General features: G+C 38.7%; 2 protein-coding genes across 2 annotated transcripts; one reads left to right on the top strand and one right to left on the bottom strand.

The window, feature by feature from the left end:
* Positions 1-497: 497 nt before the first annotated feature.
* qars1 (glutaminyl-tRNA synthetase 1) lies at positions 498-14,645 on the bottom strand. Its single transcript, XM_086277230.1, has 24 exons — positions 14,537-14,645; positions 13,599-13,806; positions 13,101-13,251; positions 8,039-8,148; positions 7,882-7,957; positions 7,723-7,787; positions 7,557-7,610; positions 6,917-6,980; positions 6,765-6,839; positions 6,346-6,431; positions 6,163-6,249; positions 5,976-6,075; positions 5,806-5,884; positions 5,496-5,735; positions 5,325-5,417; positions 5,076-5,213; positions 2,666-2,753; positions 2,430-2,576; positions 2,234-2,335; positions 2,031-2,123; positions 1,613-1,740; positions 1,453-1,519; positions 1,235-1,360; positions 498-1,065 (listed from the first exon to the last, which is right to left on the bottom strand). The coding sequence occupies exons 2-24, from the start codon at positions 13,707-13,709 to the stop codon at positions 1,015-1,017; spliced, it is 2,331 nt and encodes a 776-aa protein (XP_086133356.1). The 5' UTR covers positions 13,710-13,806; positions 14,537-14,645; the 3' UTR covers positions 498-1,014.
* Positions 13,977-17,215, top strand: ogg1 (8-oxoguanine DNA glycosylase). The gene is made up of 7 exons (XM_086277231.1): positions 13,977-14,457; positions 14,552-14,916; positions 15,041-15,220; positions 16,107-16,285; positions 16,375-16,522; positions 16,613-16,662; positions 16,740-17,215. The coding sequence occupies exons 1-7, from the start codon at positions 14,348-14,350 to the stop codon at positions 16,953-16,955; spliced, it is 1,248 nt and encodes a 415-aa protein (XP_086133357.1). The 5' UTR covers positions 13,977-14,347; the 3' UTR covers positions 16,956-17,215.
* The last annotated feature ends 2,837 nt before the right edge of the window (positions 17,216-20,052 follow it).

Raw genomic sequence — 20,052 nt, forward strand, 5'->3', positions numbered from 1 at the left:
TGAAAAGGACAGCTTGGGATAGTGGGAAATGGAGGCTGATGATTTGTTGTGCTGACCTCTTAAGGGAACAGCCAAAAGAAGTTTCTTAGCCATTATTGAGGTTATTGTGTTTACATTAAACTGTCTGCTATAACAGCTAGTGTAGAAAAACTGAAGGCAGCTGTTGTCTTAGTCTTGAGTTTTTGCTGCCATGTTACAACATGACATCAACTGTATAGCAGTTCATTCTTGCTGTTGCTCACAAGCAATATAAAAATGTCTCCAAGGTCCACCATGGGCTCACAGGTTGCACTGCAAGCACCACTAACATGCTTAGTAGGTATCAATAGTGGTCCAGTATTATATTTTTTCTCAATGGTTATTGTTATGTTCCTTCCTTCTTAATAAGCATTCCAGCTAAGAAAAATACTCAATATTAATACTGATAGAACCCCCGATGCGCACGCACACACACAAAACTAAGTATCCCGAACCAGCATGAATACACATGGACGCTGCAGTTTGTAGAATTATTTATTCTTTGCTCCAGTCCAAAGGACACATGTTCAATCTGCCTAGTCTTAAAAAACATGATGCTTTGGCAGCCTCTGAATCTATATATATAAAAAAGTCACGTGTGGCATTTGAGAGCATCACATATGTGTAACACCAGCTTCACATAATATACACAAACAGCCCTTGTTGAACAATGATGAAAGCTTCATCCATTCAAAAAACAAGAGAAAACACTGTAAGTGAATATTATTGTGGCAAGTATAGAAAAAAAAAAAAGACTTAATGATTACTGAGCAAATGAGCTAGGTCAAAGTCATGCTGCAGCGCTTTTGTGATGAATAAGATCATAGCTGAGGAATATAATTTTGTTTCGTTTCTGAGTGATAAATCCCTGAAAAAAATATTCCAGTATCTCATCTGACTCAGTCTGTGCCTTTGCTGATATTACACATTGATGTAATGCAAGCAAATCTGAACATGCATCTCTGAAGCAGGAAGAGTGGCTTAATCTCAAGTCAATCAGATCTTCCCAGGGTCTTCTTTCAGGGTAACTGTTCTGTTGAAGATGAGCTGCAGTGAAAGAAGGAAAAAGGTTTCAGCTCATATTGCATAAATGTTTTTAATCCAGACCAAGACTATCAAAGAATTAACTAAAGTTAATTGAAATAGAAGCTTCCACAAATTTGTACAAACCTCGTTTTAAATAAATAAATAAAAAATAAAAAAAATCTTTCCGTACCTTATCTGCAGTGCTGTCTGAGTCCACGGAGAAGTAGCCGACTCTTTCAAACTGGAATTTATCAAAAACCTTTGCTCTCTTGACTGAGGTGTCCACTAAGGCACTACTGATCACTTGCAGGGAATCCTAAATTTAAAAAAAAATGAAGAAACAAATTAAGAAATCGATGTGACTGCTGACACTTCAAAAGCCTTCTGTTGTAGTTCAGAGATACTCACAGGGTTGATGTCACTCAGGAAGCCATTAGGCACTTCAGATGGATCTTCTGGATGTTTGTGCAAGAAGCTACGGATACAAGGAGATACTTGGTTAGGTGAATTCTCTAGTTATATTATTTGTGAAATGTTTGTGAATGATGGGTAATTGTTTGTGACTTACAGTCTATCATAGAGGCGCACTTCACACACCAGTGGCTCACTGACCCAGTGGATAAAGGCCTTCGGTTTCTCTGCGGTCTCAGAACTGCAGCAGGTCACCTCCAGTTCCACCACTTTGCCCTGAGTGTCCTGAGAAATGGTTCAGAGCAACATGTGTGTCATAAACCAGATAATGAAGTAATAATGACATTTTACTGCCGCAATTGAATATTCTAGAATACAACCTCTTGTTTAATATAACTAGATCATATTTTTATAAAACTATGTCGTTTGACTGGACAGATATATGTAAAACCTTCACAAATATATTGTGATGAAGAAAAGTTTGAAGGGCCTGTTTATGTTTTTACAGGATTAGAGCATGGAAAACACATTTTAATTTTATTTTATATTGTCTACTTGGTGAAACTGAGTCTTACCTTGATGATTTTCTGGACAGAGATGACATACCCAGCATGCCTCAGGCCTACAGGTTGTTCTGGAGTCAGGCGCTTGTAGCCCTTTTCCATGACCTGCCAAAGAAGAGAATAACCTCATAATCGTTGCCCATCTCAAAACCAAAAAGAGCACAAAGAATTGCTGCTTTTTAAAATCATTTATTTGGAGGTTTCTCCTCTCTGACCTCTCTGAAGTCACTTTGTTCAATGAAGACTGTGCGCGTGAAAGGAACCGTGTGGCTGCCCTTAGCTTCGTCGGCAGGGAAGTCCGGGACTCGTACATCTGTCTGAAAGAGAAGACAGAAGGATTATTTTCTCCTAAAATATAATGTGAAAGAATATACTAGGTCAAGCGATTTGTTTTATAAGCAATGTACAAACCTTGAAGTTGTCAGGAAGGTTCGTTATGGTGACTTTGAGTGGTTCTAGCACAGCCATGGTTCGAGGTGCTGTTTCATTCAGCACATCCCTCACACACGCCTCCAGTAAGTGGGGCTCGGTCGTCGTTTGGGAAACTGTGACTCCCACCTGTGAGATGTGTACAGTGTTAGCACAGCACTTATGAATGGGACTTGTTGTGGCATCCAAAAGTTCATCATTGCATTCATTTTGCCTACTCGTGCACAGAAGTTGTTGATCGCTTCTGGGGGAAACCCTCTTCTCCTCAGTGCAGTCAGAGTGAAGAGTCTGGGATCATCCCAGTCTCTGTAATTAGAAACAAATATTTAAGAGTTACTTAACGCAGGCTATGCACAATGAAGACATCACAACAATAGCTGTGGTCAAAAGGCTGCATCAATTCCCTACAATGAAGTAATTAACTAGTTTGTTTTAATAGCTTTTAACATGCTTGGGGAAAACTAAGGTCCTACTCAGATATGGAGTTTAAAACATTGGTGAATCCAGAGAGCTGCTGAAGTCAGCTTTTGTTGGATGTGCTGCTTTCGGATAAATGTCATGTACAGGTTTGTCCCAATATTTTGTCCTGTTATATCAGGGAAAAACTAAGTCTGGAAAAAGTTTTTTTGCATTGCAAGCCTTAGAAATGTTTCTATTTAGAGTGCTACACAATTAAATGATTTTCGAATTCTACTAACTGAATACAGTGGGGCTGAATTCTTAATTTGAGTGGTCTATATCTGGTGGAAGCTCTGACGTAAGGGTTTTTACTCTTAAGCCTAAATTATGGTCCTGCAAACGTGTTCGTCTCCGTGCATGTTTCTGTTCAGACAGCGAGCGGAAAGGGTTTTAAACCAACACCAGACCTGCTCCTGTGCAGTCTTCCAAAATCCCCACTGCACATTACTGGACGCAAATGATGTGTCTGCCGAATGCTGATTAGTTTACAAAGCTAGATCAAAAATCAGTACGAAAAGCAGAGACAGCTGCTGCTCAGTTTCACTTCAGCTCTTTGTATGTTATAACTTCTCCATGGACCAACAACAGCCCACAGACTGGTTATACCACATACTTTGTACATCGCCTCCATAGAAAACAGAGCTCTGTGCAGATGGACAGGCCATCCCCAGGCTATGAAACTGCTACCACTGCTGAACCACAAAGTCTGCTTTAGTTTGTCTAAACATTTTGTGCAATACAGCATCTCATGCGACATGTGAGGGGAAAAAAACCAAAACAAAAGCATACAGCTAACTTTTCTGTAAAAGTTTTGATTTCTACAGCTTTTTCAGTTAATCTCAAGGTATCTAATTAAAAGGAAATAGTGCATAAAGCCTTTTATGTTATTCTAACAATGAAATCAGAAGTGACTTTAGAGTTTATCTCTATGACAATTAAGTAAAAGGGCTTTAGTTGAATGGTAACAAAAAACTGGAAATATAAAACACTTTACCAGGTAGGGATACACAGGTAGACATTTAATATGTAGTTATATGCCAGTGTTGACTTTCAACACAAAGTTGATATTATTCTCAAATCTAAAAGACAGACTTTCAGCTACATTTTATGTTAATGACATAAGGCCACTGATTTAAATAACTAAATTAACCTCCTAGGACCTGACGTCCACATGTGTGGACATCACATTTTGGGTTATTTAGACCAAAATACTCAATTTTGCTCTACAAGGGCCTAATATCCACTTTCGAGGACATTATACTGCTACTGTTCTATCAAAATTTTAAACGAATATCCTCATATGTGGCTTTTATTTTTCTTAAAAACAAAGGTAAAATAAATAAATAAATCTGGTAATTCTTTGTTTTTACATTCATCGGGACCCAATATGCCCAAATATCAAAGAGAAATTAAAAATGCATGCCGTGGAAGAGTTCGGGTCTTAGGGGGTTAAATAAATAAAATTGGCTTTATCTATGGATCTCCTTATCCAATTCAGGACTGTGGGGCTGAAGCCTATCCCAGCTATTACTGGCTAAGAGTTTGGGCAAATCCTGGGCAGGTAACGAGTCCTTAATAGTGATTAATAACCAGTATGTTCAGTTTTTTTTGCCATGTTAACATAGCTAACCTTGTGTTTTAGATTCAGCTCTGTGCTTAAAATAAGGTTATTTTAAATTAAATTATGAATAGAAAAATAAAACTGTTGAATCATAAGCATAGTATGTGAATATATGTACAGTCTAATAGTTGAATTCTAGCCTTTTTATTATGATCTATTACAAATTCACATTTATTTTTTTATTTTTCCACACTGCTTTGTAAAATATTTTTTATATAATTTCTTTGACATGTGAGGGTCTTTGTTCTTTGATTACAATCCCCTCTAGGGGTCACATACCTTGCTGCAGATTTTTTGTTACCCATGGCCTTTAATCCTCAATGACTTTATGTTTACCAGACTCTGATTAACACTTAAGAGTTGAAACACGTTGGTCTATCTTTTCCTGCCTACACCTAAAAATAAACTTGTTACATTATTTTACAAAGAGATGGAGTGCCTCAGCAGCCCTTAAAAGCAGCATATTTCCTTGCCACTTCTATTAATTTGCATTACAAAGTAAATAATTAAGTCTGAAAAAAAAATGTCAAAAAGAAATCCTACTTTACCTGACAACGCCCGTCTCGACCAGTTTGATGATTTTCCTCTTGGACACAACAGTGTAGGTGAGGTTCAGCCGCCCATATTCCCACTGCACAGGGCAGTACAGATCCAGAGCGTTACACAGCCAGTAATATGATGAACGCCTGACAGAATCACAAAAAGGTCAACAACAAAAACAGTAATGTCATTCTGTAAGAATCCAGCAAAAGCTAAAATGAACCTAATGAAGATGGGGGGAAAAAAGTCCTGTATACCTGGCTTGAAACTCTTTGGTACACAGTGAGTGTGAAATATTTTCAATGGAGTCACACAGACAGTGAGTGTAGTCATAGGTAGGATAGATGCACCTGCAAAGAAAGATAAAGCAAGTTCACTAGGAATACATTGTTGTGAGAAAAGATGTTGTGGGTTTTTTTTATTTATACCATTCATCTCCTGTCCGATGATGCGGTGTGTATTTTATTCGGTATGCCACAGGATCCATCTTTCCATCCTCCATGACCATCTTCATCCTGAGGGTGGCCTCTCCCTCAGCAAACAGGCCCTTCTTCATCCTCTCAAACAGCACCAGCGACTCTTCGATGGGTCGATCTCTCCACGGTGATTGAGGAACATTATGGCCTTTCAGCTCCTCGCCTTTCTGATGGCACACATACGCGTGACCCCTGAAGGCGGAGAAAAGAAATGAGTCAAACACCATCCGTGCACCAACATCTCCACATATCCTGCACTCACCTGCGAATAAGATCCACAGCAAGGTCATAGAGTTGCTGAAAATTGTCAGAAGCGTGTGTGACGGCATAAGGTTTGTAGCCTGTGTGAGCAAAACAGGGATATGACAATGGCTCCATGAATGTAGAGAATGTGCCCAAGAACATCAAAACATTTATGCACAAAAAACTTACCCAGCCACTCCACCATATCCTTGATGGCAGTGAAGTATTTCTCCTCTTCCTTCTCAGGATTTGTGTCATCATACCTCAGGAAGCAAATTCCATTATTTGCCTATGGGGGAACACAATGTTTAGAGTAAACACCTGCACAAGAGAACATTCAAAAGCTTATATGGTGTTGAAGAAGAAATTAACTTACCTTTGCATAGCCAAAATTAAAGTTGATAGCTTTGGCATGCCCAATGTGAAGGATACCGTTGGGCTCAGGAGGAAAACGGGTACGTATCTAAAGACATGCCAAGACAGGTAAATGGGATCAATGTTTTTTTTTTTAACTATGTAAGATTTGTAACAGTTCATTCAAGTCGCGAAAATATTATACCTGTCCACCTGTGAACTCCAGGTGCTTTTTAAGCAAATTCATTGTATTCGGTGTGATCACGTAGCCCTCAGTTGTATAATTTTCTCCTGCGCGGTCAAGAACAAAGAAATAAACATAGTTCAAAGTCACAATAACCAAGTAGACACATTGACAAAAGTCCCCCTTTTCACATGAATGCTAGAAAAGCTGGTGGTGAGGAGTGCTCCATTCTTACATGGGCTCAATCTGACTTTTTAAACCAGGAAACCAGCAAGGGAAAGTCTGTCTAATGTCCGAGCACATTGATACACAAATAAGCATTCCCATACACATAGCTTTGTTGGTTAATTTTTTAAGAAACATTGAGGGCTGCAGTGTGAACAGATTAAGGAAACCTTTTTCAGGTGCAACAAGATCATTTCATTTCTAATTGCCCTCACCTGGTTTATGGAACTTCAGTGCCTCTCCTCTGAGCTGCTCCATTAGTGACTTGCCCTCCCCAGAGACTGCATCACCTAAACAATCAATAAACAGTTTTAAAAAGTACTTCAAGACAAAAGCACCCCTGTCTGTTTTTGACTTTGCTGCTTACCGTTCACCGCCACCTCCTCTTTCTTCACCTTCACGTCATTCTCTGTGACTTTAGCTTTCTGTGCCTGAAAGATGATTATATATTGGTAAATGGTAAATGGCCTGTATTTATATAGCGCTTTACTAGTCCCTAAGGACCCCAAAGCGCTTTACATATCCAGTCATCCACCCATTCACACACAGGTGATGGCAAGCTACATCGTAGCCACAGCCGCCCTGGGGCGCACTGACAGAGGCGAGGCTGCCGGACACTGGCGCCACCGGGCCCTCCGACCACCACCAGTAGGCAACGGGTGAAGTGTCTTGCCCAAGGACACAACGACCGAGACTGTCCAAGCCGGGGCTCGAACCGGCAACCTTCCGATTACAAGGCGAACGCCCAACTCTTGAGCCACGATCGCCCCCATATTAATTACAGACCAAAAAAATCATGCAATGCATTTCTACCTCAGCTCTACACAGAACTTACAAAATTAACTCATTCTGAAGCTTAAACACACTACATATCATTTAGTTGATTGGCTTTTTGTGTGTGTAGATTAACTATCTGCTGGACAATGTTTTACCCCAAGACAGCAAAGAATTTGCATAAAAATGGCTCCAGAAATGTTCAACTTTTTAATAAGATACACCACTTTTACCTTGGGCTTCTTTTCTAGGTCAGCCTCTGTTTTGGGTCCTAAGAGGTGCAGAACCTTTAAGATGAAAGCCAGAGCTTTATTATTTGAAAGAATCCCAGCGACCTTCACTGCAAATACTTAACCACAATGACATTGCAATAACAGAAGGATCTTTTCCCAGACATACCTGCATGTCCACCTCATTCTTGATCACCTTGCCATCAGCCCATTTTAGAGCAGTGCGTGCTTCACCTGCACCAGACACAGAGGCTCAGTGAGAAATTATTTTTGGCTGATAGGCTTCAGCAGCTGCAATAATATTTAACCAAAAGGTGGGAGCTCATACCCATTAGCAGTCCCATGTTGAAGTGGTACCTCTCCTTTAGCAGTTGATCCTTGTGCTTTTTAATCACAGCTTCTACCTACAGTACATTACACAGTTACAGTGCATACCACACCCAGTACAGCACGTAAAAAGACACACTTTTGGCTAGAACACTCACTGCTTCCTCAATCTGCTCAGGTGTTATGACTACACCCACTCCACATGCTTCGTCAAACTCCTTCTGGTTGATGGGGTCTTGTGGATGACCCTTCACAAAGTCCAAAGCAGCTACAAAAAAAATATTCAGGAAGTGGTTTATGTAATCTCGGTTTCATATACACGCGCGCGCGCGCACACACACACACACACACACACACGAGTAGTATCTGACAAGTCGAGGAACCCCACGACTGAGTGTATCGGTGCAGCACGGAGAAAGAATGCCTTTGGAATCAAACACATAACTCGTTTTGTGACACTATGATCAGCTGACCTGTGCTGATAATCTGGCATTCACTACTTCTGGTAATTTTTTTCTCAAGTTTCATAGGGTATATTGCTGATTTACCAACACCTAGATACTATAAAACTAGTACAAAACATAAAATTTGGTGAGTGAACCTAATCCATTCATCACCTTAAAATAATCATTTAAATAGGCGAAATCACAATGTTTGTGTGTTTGCTGATATTTGAGCAGCTTGAAGAGTTACATTTCAAATTACATGCCACTTAAAAACAGACAAACAAACAAAAATGTTATGATGTTTATGCTTGCTCCTCCTCAGTTGCTTTCTAGATATTAAAATACTGCAACTGCAACTTTACATGTGCACCATGAACGCATCACAAAGACGAGAAGCAATAAGGATATAATGATGATGTAACTGAGCTGTGGGATGTCATTATTTTCTAATTAAGGATCTCAAACCAAACAACCAATTTACAATCAGAATATACCACTCCACATAGTAACAAGGAGAAAAGATAAGTAACTAAAATAAATGAGGCAAAAAAATAATGGATCCTTTTTCAATTAACTCCAATTTCATTCACATTCTTCATATTGAGTTATCATTTTAGACATGTAACACTTTTTAAAACATTTAAATGTATACAATTCTTTAAATTATAATGAAGAGAGTTCCACAGTCGTATACCCCTAACCGTTGGACTCATTAATCTTTGTGTAGTCCTAGCTGCTTAAAATAAAATTTCCTTCTGCTGTCTTCTCCCCCCGAACACATTAAAAATACTCTTTGTAACTTAAAAGGCAAAATATTATTTTTAGCCTTAAACATAATTAATAGTGTCCGTAGTTTCACTAAATCTCCTAATTTTAATAATTTTGATTTTATAAAGAATTTATTTGTATGTTCTCTATATTTAACGTTATGAATCATTCGTAGTGCTTTCTTCTGTAATAAGTTTAGAGGTTTTATAGTATTCTCATATGTATTCCCCCAAACTTTGACACAGTAACTAAAGTATAAGAAAAAAAGTTAAAAATATAAAATGTGCATTGTTTTGTAGTCTAATAAATCTCTTACATTTCCCAAAATATAAATGTTTTTAACCATCTTCCTTTCTAATATACTAAATATGTGATTTCCACGTCAAATTTTCATCTACTATTACACCCAAAAAGCGAAATTCAGTAACTCTTTCAATCAATTCTCCATTAATGGACATAATGACTTCTTCCTCCTTTACACAATTGCCAAATAACATGAATTTCGTTTTTGTCAGATTCAAAGATAATTTATTTATATCAAACCATTTTTTTAATCTTAACATCTCAGAAATCATAATTTCAACCAAATCTTTCAAATTCTCTCCAGAGCAATAACAATTTGTGTCATCTGCAAATAAAATAAAATTTAACCTTTTTGATACATCACAGATATCATTAATATATAAATTAAAAAGTTTAGGTCCCAAAATAGAACCTTGAGGAACGCCACATACAATCTTCAATCTTTCAGAGGTATTGCCGAGATAATGTACATATTTTCTAAATAACTCCTTAACCAATTCAATGCCACTGATCTCACACCATAATTATACAATTTAGAAATCAAAATAGAATGTTGTAACGTGTCAAAAGCTCTTTTTAAATCAACGAATACCCCAACTGTGTATTTATTATTATGGGTTGCAGATGAAATATCGTCAATGATGCTAATGCCGTTGATCTATTTTTACGAAATCCAAATGGATTTTCATTTATTAGTTGATTTTTTTTCAATAAAACTATCAAGTCTTTGCGCAAAACGTTTTTCAAGCACTTTTGAAAACTGTGACAAAAGAGACACTGGCCTATAGTTGTTAAAACTATGCTTATCTCCTGATTTATATAAGGGTATCACTTTTGCCACTTACGATCAGGAAATACTCCTGATTGTAACGAGAGATTAAAAATAAAGCAAAGAGGAATACTTATACAGTCTAAAGTCTTTTTAATTATAACCATGTCTATACCATCACAGTCAGTAGATTTTTTATTTTTAAAGTTTTCTACAATTGCTACTATTTCTTTTATGGTAATATCAGCTAAGAATAAGGAATTAACCACTCTACTTTCTCCTTTCCAGACTTCCTCATAGTCTGGGTCGTCATATTTTCTAATTAAATTTGCTAAAGTAGGCCCAACATTTACAAAAAAGGAACTGAATTCGTTTGCTACTTCAATCTTGTCATCGACAACTTGATTATTCTTAATGAAATAAATAGGCCGATCTGAGGGTGTGTTCTTGTTACCCAATACTTCTTTAAAAATATTCCAAATGCCCTTAATATTATTCTCGTTTTCCTGAAAAAGTTTATTATAATAGTCTTTCTTGGCTTTCCTCAATATTAATACCAACTTATTTTTATAAGTATTTATATCACCTCCTGCAACCACTTTTCTGAGTATACGCACTTCTTTTGCGGTTCGGACTCTTTCTGGCATTTCTTTGGAGGTGGAGGACCACCAAAGAGAACTAATGTAGTGAGAGATTCCCACCATGCAAGCTCCTTTAATTGCTTAAAGGAGCTTGCTTCTTTGACATCTTTAAGAGTTCTAATCAAATGTCTGTCCTCCTCCAGAAAATCTTATGTACGCAAACTGGCGTTGCAACTTCTTATCTGGTGCGCGTCTTTTATTTTGACAGCGAATGTGCACCTGCAGACCACTTATGTGCACCCCTGTATATAGTTTAATCACACACACACACACACACACACACACACACACACACACACACACACACACACACACACACACATATATATACAGGGAGTGCAGAATTATTAGGCAAATGAGTATTTTGTCCACATCATCCTCTTCATGCATGTTGTCTTACTCCAAGCTGTATAGGCTCAAAAGCCTACTACCAATTAAGCATATTAGGTGATGTGCATCTCTGTAATGAGAAGGGGTGTGGTCTAATGACATCAACACCCTATATCAGGTGTGCATAATTATTAGGCAACTTCCTTTCCTTTGGCAAAATGGGTCAAAAGAAGGACTTGCCTTCTTCTTAGTTCTATTTACAAAGTATAAATCGTACCCTTTGATACAAAAATGACAACCCCTATTCTCATCTAACCATGTTTCAGACAGAGAAATTATTTGGAACTTGCCTCAAACTATACAGAAAATCTTCAATCGAAGCAAAACTTCTATAAAGACCTCTGCAATTAATATCAATTAATGAAAATGTATTAGCTATTTCAACCTTATCCCTGAATTGCTCCTCTGTATAATCTTTACATGTGACATTAATTGTATTAAGCACATTCCTTTCAGGGTCAATACCTGCTTCAAAATCATATGGTTTATGATCTGAGTCATCGAGCATTATGCATAATTATTCTAAGAATATCTATTTGACCTCAAAAAAGAAAGGGATCCTTAACAATCGCACATTTATTTATCGACATATTTTAAAGTCCGTTGATCTTATCTTCTTCCATGTCCAATTTACAACTTCCTTTTGTCCTTTTCCACCCGAAGTAGCATCTGTTCTTGTAAAGGATGAACTAATTGTTTTTAAGCTCATAGTCATGATTGGTCGTAACCGTCTGCCTATCTTGGTAATGTTATCTCGTATAAATGTCCAATTCCCCAAGATCCTTAATCGTTATAACCTTGGCTTCTACTGGTGTTCCATTAAGTTTAATCATCACTTTACAGTTCCTGGTCCAGGTTGCTTGAATCTTTGTCTCCTTCCGTAATATGCGAGCTTGTCTAGCAATATCTGCATTTCTTTTTATAAGATGTTCATTCAAATATACTCCGCTTCCTCTCAAAAGGCTGGACTGCCTCAGCAAGTCAACTTTGTGTTTACGGTTTACAAATCTCACTACAATTGCTGGAGGAGCATTAGTGTGCCTCCTAGGAAGGGTATAGCATGCAGATATATTATTACTATGCAGGGGAAGTTTTTTATTCGAAAAGAATTCCACAACCTCCCGTTCCAACGACTGTAGCTCCTCCGTCGAGGGCTCGTCTTCTCCTCTTTTTGCACCGGTCCCAGACTCGGTGACTCTCGCATAACTCCTGTGTTTAGTTTCCAGACCCGTAATAATCACTTCCTCAAGTCGAGCCTGCTGTTCTAGATCGTCCACCTTCCTTTCCAAAAACTGGATTGTCTTGTCTTTCTCCTTAATTGGGTTTTTTAGTTCTTTGATTTGGTCCATCATCGACATTAGTATTCCTTGTTGCTTTCAGAGTATTTTTTCCTGAGCACTTTATATTTATTTCACAAATATTGTGCTTAAAAAGAATTTGTGAAAAAAATTTGCAGTAATTTGACTCAGATCATAATATAATTGGAGCACAAATTATGTTTAAAATATTTTTGGAAAACTTTGCTGGTTAAAACTGGGTCCACAACAGACCTTCTTTCAGTCGCTCTCTTTAGGGGTCACCACAACAGATCATCTACTTCCATCTCACCCGATCCCTAGCATCCTCTTCTATCACACCAACCCTCTGGATGTCCTCCTTCACTACATCTATGGATCTTCTCTGTTCCTGGCAGCTCCTCTGCTCACTGCACACTCAACCTGACCTGCTCTTCTGATATACTTATTTCTAAACCAAATTATCACATCATCTTGAAGTTTGCCACCCCCAGCTCGACCTCTTGTTATCTTTGTGAGTACCATAACTTCCAAACAGCAGGTCTCACTAGTATCTTGTAGACATTCACTTTCACTTTTGCTTGACTTCCAAAACTTTGATAATTTACCTGCAAGCTGTAGTTCTGTGCAGATCTTACGCTGAGCTATACTTTCTGAAAGAAATGCCAGGCGTTTGGTGTCTTTAAGGCGAGATGCCATACTGTACAGCAATGTACCCATGGCTTTGTCCACTCCTGAGGCCCCATGGACACGTTGGGCCTATTGAAAACAGAGAGGAAATTTAAGAATTATTAAGAATTTGTTAAAGACAAATAAGGAAATTGCTAATAATCACTACTTTCCTTATCTTGACCCTGGGGGCCTAATAAAGATAAAATAATGGATGGTTTACTACCAACTAAAGAAATATGAAAGTAAAAGTGTAACTATGGCGTAATGTACACAAAAGTTACAAGAAGGTCAGGGTAGGTCTATCTAAAACTATAACCAGTGTAGCATAAATAAATGAGAAGTTTGTATACAGCTGAGCTGTACAGTCAAGTGTCAGTCGTTTTCACAGCTGTGCATTCAGGTAGTTGAGTTACCCCATAAGCGTTAGGACCAACCTGAGTAATTGCCTCCTTCAGGGAAGAACTCAGCGAGTCATTCTTCAGAGTTTCTTTCGCTTTCTGCTCGCTGAGTCCAATGGACGTGAAAAGTGTCAGCGTATCTGCCATTATCCCGCCGAATTCACCGGTTAAAATCGGAACAGCACAGACACACCACCGCCACACACGACTTTGCTTCCTAAAGAGAGACCAGAGACCACTTCCTCTGGAAAGAAAAAAAACGTGAAGTACAAAGAATATTAGCCAATAGAACTCTGCGGGTTTGGATCTCACTGACCAATCGTAAAGGAGATTTACTAAGATTACCGCCTACTACGATCGTAAGAACCAATCAGGATTTGTGTTGACACCAGTGAGGGACGGGTTACCGGAATCTGGGTGATGTTGCATCAGATTTTAGTAATTCCTGACAATATGAATTTTTGAGGATCATTACTTGTTATCTATACTAGATAATATTTTAAACAATTATTACGGAAAATTTATACTTTTCACAACTTTTCATATAAAATAATTGCGCCTTTCCGACTCAGTGTAAGGTCTTTGTCGTCCATCATAATCTATGCCAAAACATCTCCGTGAAAGTTATTTACTGGAATGCCGCGTAGCTTCCTGGAAAATACTTCTGTATTTATTATTGTAACCTACCATACACGCCGGATTACACTACTATGCGTTTAAAAAGACTTTACTTTACTGTAAAGTTTGTTATTAATCACTAAACAGAAACTGTAAACAGCAGAATTATGGCCAAACATGCGGTGCTGTCATCTGGATCAAAAATGTGGAGGTCTATGTCTTGTTCGAAGTCCGAATTGCGTCTCGATCTCACTCTTGCGTGTGGACAATCCTTCCGGTAAGATGGTCAAAATCACGTCCAGCCTTTAAACATCAAATGCAAGTTGAAGCGGTTTAAAGTCTTTGAATTAACTCACATCTCATTCCCGCAGATGGAGGGAAACAACAGAAGGACACTGGACCGGTGTGATGGGAGGGCTTGTTTGGACTCTGACCCAAACAGATGAGACTCTTTGGTACCACGTGTACAACAACCAGGACAAGCAGAAGGAGGGAAGTGACAGGAAGAGAAGAGTTGGTGTTTCTGTCTTGGACAAAAATACAGCAGAGAAGAGATTCAAATGTGCTCCAGAGAAGGAAGAAGATGAGCCTTTGGCTGTTTCTTCAGTACAGAATAGAGAGCTGGACGAAGAGATGCTGAGAGATTACTTCCAGCTGGATGTGAGGATGGGGGACCTGCACAAGGAGTGGGGAGCAGCAGATTGTCACTTCAAACACATTGCAGAGGTCTTCAAAGGTCAGTGTGTGAGTTTGTGTTTGCACAGCCTTGCTACTACATATCACTTATTACACAGTAAGGTGTTACTGCTATGTTTTATCAAATTTCATAAATACTTTTTTGTGGGGGGGGTTTCCTGCAGGTGTGCGAATGCTGCGCCAGGACCCCACAGAATGCCTGTTTTCCTTCATTTGCACTTCCAACAACCACATCTCTCGGATTCAGGGCATGGTGGACAGACTGTGTCAGGCTCTGGGCTCACCCCTGTGCCAGCTTGATCAGACCTCATACCACGACTTTCCTTCCCTGTCTGCGCTTGCAGGTGCTTGAAAAGTTTTGCCACAGAACTTAAATCTATGTTTGTAATCTTATCAAAACCTTTACTGTCAGATGAAGACGATACTGAGAGTCTGAAGATATTCATCCCACTAGTTTTTTTTATTAACATTAACTGACTCATCTATTTTTATATTAATTTTGTTGGCATTTGCCTTTAATGATAGTAGAAACAGATAGGAAAGTGGAGAGAGAAAGGAAGACATAAAGCAAAGGGCCTCAGGTCGGGCTGCTGATTTCTGGCCATATGACTTATGGTCACCTGCTCACTAAACCAGCACCCAGTGTACATCTTTAACGACTTTAAAAACAAGAATCAGGTGGACAAGTTTGAATTTAACTGTGTTCAAGTTTCAGCTGTTGATTTGAGATGAAGTTGAAGAATTTGGAGGTAGTCCTCCTCCATATTAGTCCATCCACTTTGTGCAATGTACCAGTATCATTTGCTGCAAAACAGACCCAGAGCATCATGCTGCCACCACCACGCTTGACAGCTTGTACAGTGTTTTTAGGTATGAAAATCTCACCTTTACTCGTTCAAACATAGCTACTGTCATTGTGGCCAAAAAGCTCAATCCTCATCTCAACGGACTATAAAACCTTTCCTGCAGATAGCAGTTGGTTTGTCCATGTGAGCTGCAAATTTCTGAATGTCCTAGCCAATTTCTTCTCATCCGAGGGTGACAGTTTGGGTATTCTTCCAGGCCTTATAGTAATAGAAAAGTAAATAGTGTTTCCACATCTGTAAAAAGAACAGTTCAAAGAAATCCTTAAAAGCCCCAAATTACCACGATATTCATGCCCATGATGAGTTTGTGAAAACTTCTGACCACAACTATGTTCTATGTTGTTTCATTTACTGTTCTTATCAGACAGCAGCATAGAGGCACGTCTTAGGGATCTTGGTTTTGGATACAGGGCTCGGTTTATCCAGCAGAGTGCGAAGCAGATTCTGGACAACCATGGGCCTCAGTGGCTTGAAGGTTTACGCAGCATCCCATATCTAGAGGCCCGTGATGCTCTTCGCACTCTTCCTGGCGTTGGTACAAAGGTACAGCAGATATTTTTGGGGGGAGAAAAGGCAAAAAAAATGTGATGTTAACTGCTAACATACAATCAAGGCTTTGTGTCATATTTTAGGTGGCAGACTGTGTATGTCTGATGTCCCTGGATAAGCCAGAGGCTGTACCTGTTGACACACATGTGTGGCAGATTGCTAAACGTGACTATAAATACGCTGCCAACAATGGACAGAAGAGTATCACAGAGAAACTAAACAGAGATATTGGTCAGTATTCACATACCTGTTTAATGGTATGGTTTAAGCCCTGGTTTTAAACACTGGTAATAAAATGTTCAATCTAATATTTCTACACAGGAGATTTTTTTCGAAAGCTGTGGGGACCCTACGCTGGCTGGGCGCAGTCTGTGAGTGTCAATTTCTGCAAACTGTCTGTCTCTTATAGCAGGTCCCCTGTAACCACAGAGTGTCTCTCTTGCTTCAGGTTTTGTTTTGTTCAGACCTCAAGAAGTTCCAAAGCCTCAAAGAGATGGCACATCTAAAGCAACCAGTGAAAGATGAAGATGGTGAAGAGGAAAAAATGCCATGCAAAAAGACTAAAGTAAAAACTGAATGTACAGGAACCGTGGGGAACTTGAAAGCCAAGCCAGCATGTCACAAGAAAGCAAAGATTTCTGTTAAGAAAGAGCCGGTAATGTGAGGTAAACACATTACCGGCTTTGTAGCCTGAGATTCAAATCAGGCTACAAAACCACACATTTGCACACACTGTGCTTGTTCAGCATCATGTGACGTGAAATGAAATGTGGCGATGATTTATCTTTCAGAAACACGACAGAAAATGGATCATTATCTCTTTCTCTGGGTTTTTATATAATTGTGTTGTAGCATCACTTCACTGTAACAAACAGAGCACACTAATGATTTTTTTACAATAAAAAATAAGTACCTCGCACTCTTTTTCTTCTCTGTAAAATGTTGATACCAGCAGAATCACAGCCATCATACATACAAGTGTGAATAAATTTCACACTACATTTTTAGGCAATAATTTACCAAAAAACATGCTGGATATAGAAATATGATACAAATTAAAACTAATATATGCAAATTCATACTTAATTTATATATTTTTCAAAATTTCATCAGAAGTTTGAATTTTCTGGCTTTTGCTTCATGGTTCAATTCTGAAAATACTAAAGTCATCATGAGCATATTGGCATTTAGTTTTGCTAAAACGTTGTCAGAAGAGGGCCCCTAGATGGCAGTACACAATGGAAGATGGTGCTCTCCAAGACATCATATGGTGGGGAATTCAGTTTTAGACAGTGTTTTAAAATCTGAGAACAAATTGCACTTTCTTCCTGGGTGAATACTTTCTCTCAGGCCGCCTGGCTCTTGTTACAATAAGTACTAATGCGTCACGGCAATTGCGTGCACGCTGGAAAAGGTCACAGCATGGCAAAGTGGTGCTGTGTTTCTTTAAAATGCATTCCTTACACCAAAATAATATTTTTGTCTGTTAGATCATGAAATGCCATTAGAACGGGCTGCTGTGAAGGGCTGTAGGGTCTGTATGTTATGTATAGGCACTGGCTGACTGTGTCAGCTGGTCTTTTTATAGCAGGGATTGCAGTTATCTGCTGTCAGTGCTTGGGGTGACTGTGTCTAGTGACGGCATGTTAATGTCTCTTGGGCTGCCTGACTTCACTGTCCCTTTACAGCAATGACTATGCATTATTCTTGTTTCTTGAGATTATACGCAGCTGCATACTTTAGTGTGAAGCTCCAGAAATTATTTCTCATATGTACGCTTAAGCGTGTAGGTGCATCATATACAAGTATGTCCAGTTTTGGCATATGTGTGCGCACGTGCGTGTGTGCGCGTACATCCATAGAAGTGTTTTATTTGTGGACGAGAGTGCAGCCATGTGAGTTAATGAATATGTGAGTCAGCTTTCGTTCCCATTCCGGTTGAGCTGGGCAGAAGCTGGGCCCCAGCTTTAGGGCAGAGTCACACTGAAGAAGAAAGACAGAATAAAAATAGAGCCAAGAGAAGCAAAAATTAATAAAAGAGCACAAAGGGGAGATGGGTGAAAGTACGCTGGAGGTAGGGGCAGGATATTCAGTTGACACACAAAGGCTAGAACAACACAACAGTGGCCTGTGTATTATGTAAGAGATGGGTCTCAGCTTGTGTTCTGTCCTTGGGGTATTGTTCAGTTAAAAGGACATCTCCATGTGCCTACTTTCTGTAATAAGAAGGTCATTACTTTTCAGAAGCACCAGAGGGCCCCACATTTAGAGCTCAAGTAAATGAGGAAGGCCTAACTCAATTTCCTGAAACAGATCATAAGCTGCATATAGTAGCTTGTTTTTATCGCACCTGATCTACAGAGAAGTTTGGGAAACCTGTTGTCATATCAGATTCCCAGATTAATGCATGATACTGATGAATTATAATTATACTACTGAATTTTCTCTCATATAGGTACATTCATAGATTTTAATCCGATCCAGTACAGAAGCTTTGGCACACTTGTATAGTTAGTAGTTTATACCATAATTGTATACATAGACCTAATTCACCTGTGATTTTATTTTAATTTTGCAGGTTTTGTCCAGATGGTTATAAATCAAAACTAATCTTACAGCAGGAAATGATTAACCACAGTATAAAAAAATATGTCATTTGAATATAGACATTTCAAGTACACATATACTATTAAGAATATTTTAAAAAATGTGCGTAGCAGTGCTGTGAAAAGTCTCAAGCCACCCCTCATTTCATTATATTTTGTTAGGAAAATGATTGGAGTGATTTACAGAAATGAGCAAATGTGGAAATTTAGTATATAAGACAAAAACAGGGCTAGTATAATTCTAACTGAACTCGCTGTCATTTCTTTAAGTAGTCTTCAGGACTAGTTCTGCAACATTTTGTGTACCATGCAGGTTTTTCCACTTTGGAAAAACAACTGCCTGGAGGGACAATAAATCTTTTGTCCAGTATAATGACCATTTTCCCGAAGCCTTCGTTACTCACTATGTTTAATGGACACACATTTTTGGCCAAAGGAACGTGACTGTGTTGAAGATTTCAGTGCATCTTTGTGAGGTGGATGGAAACATCGTCGTATCGTACTGGCACACTTTTATGTTTGTCTGAGTTGATGCTGGACGATTCACGTTAGCAAACACTGCACTGTTTTACTTAGAGACAAGCTCTTCAGCGTCTGCTTTGCAGGACATTTGAGCTTTGGTGTATATTTGTCTTTTCCCCCTCATTCTTAAGGAAATGACTTTCAGATATCATCAGCTATAAATATGTTTGGAAATCTTTGGAAATTTTATGCCAGTGGCATTTTTTGCAGATTTGGTGAGAGAAAATTTGCAACAAATGATGTGTTTTTGTAGCAGATTGTTAGTAACAAATTGAAGAAACTTTTTTTTCCCTGTTTGCTAGGTTTTCTGTTATTTGTAGACACAACACTGGTTCATTCCAGTTGAGTTTTCTGTGCTTTAATGATTCACAGGTCAGTGTTAAGTGGTTTAACAACTACAAAACATTCCTCTGAAAATATTCAGGTACAAAACAAAAGCGAAAACCAAAAAAGGTGAAAAAGCAGCTAATGTCTAAAGAAAAACTTTGAAATACTCTGTCTGAAGAACTATTTTTATTTGAGCTCTGATTCTGTTTCTCCTCTTTGTGAGCTCAAAAGTGGTCTCTGTGTGCTTTACCTCCACATTTTCTGTCTCCCACTAAAAGTGATGGATGTTATTATTTCTGATTAGTA

The sequence above is a fragment of the Aulonocara sp. 'chitande type north' Nkhata Bay genome, linkage group LG20 (genome assembly GCF_057382095.1).
Source record: "Aulonocara sp. 'chitande type north' Nkhata Bay isolate Kocher_YH1m ecotype deep benthic linkage group LG20, A_spYH_male_GT1.1, whole genome shotgun sequence".
NCBI lineage: Eukaryota > Metazoa > Chordata > Actinopteri > Cichliformes > Cichlidae > Aulonocara > Aulonocara sp. 'chitande type north' Nkhata Bay.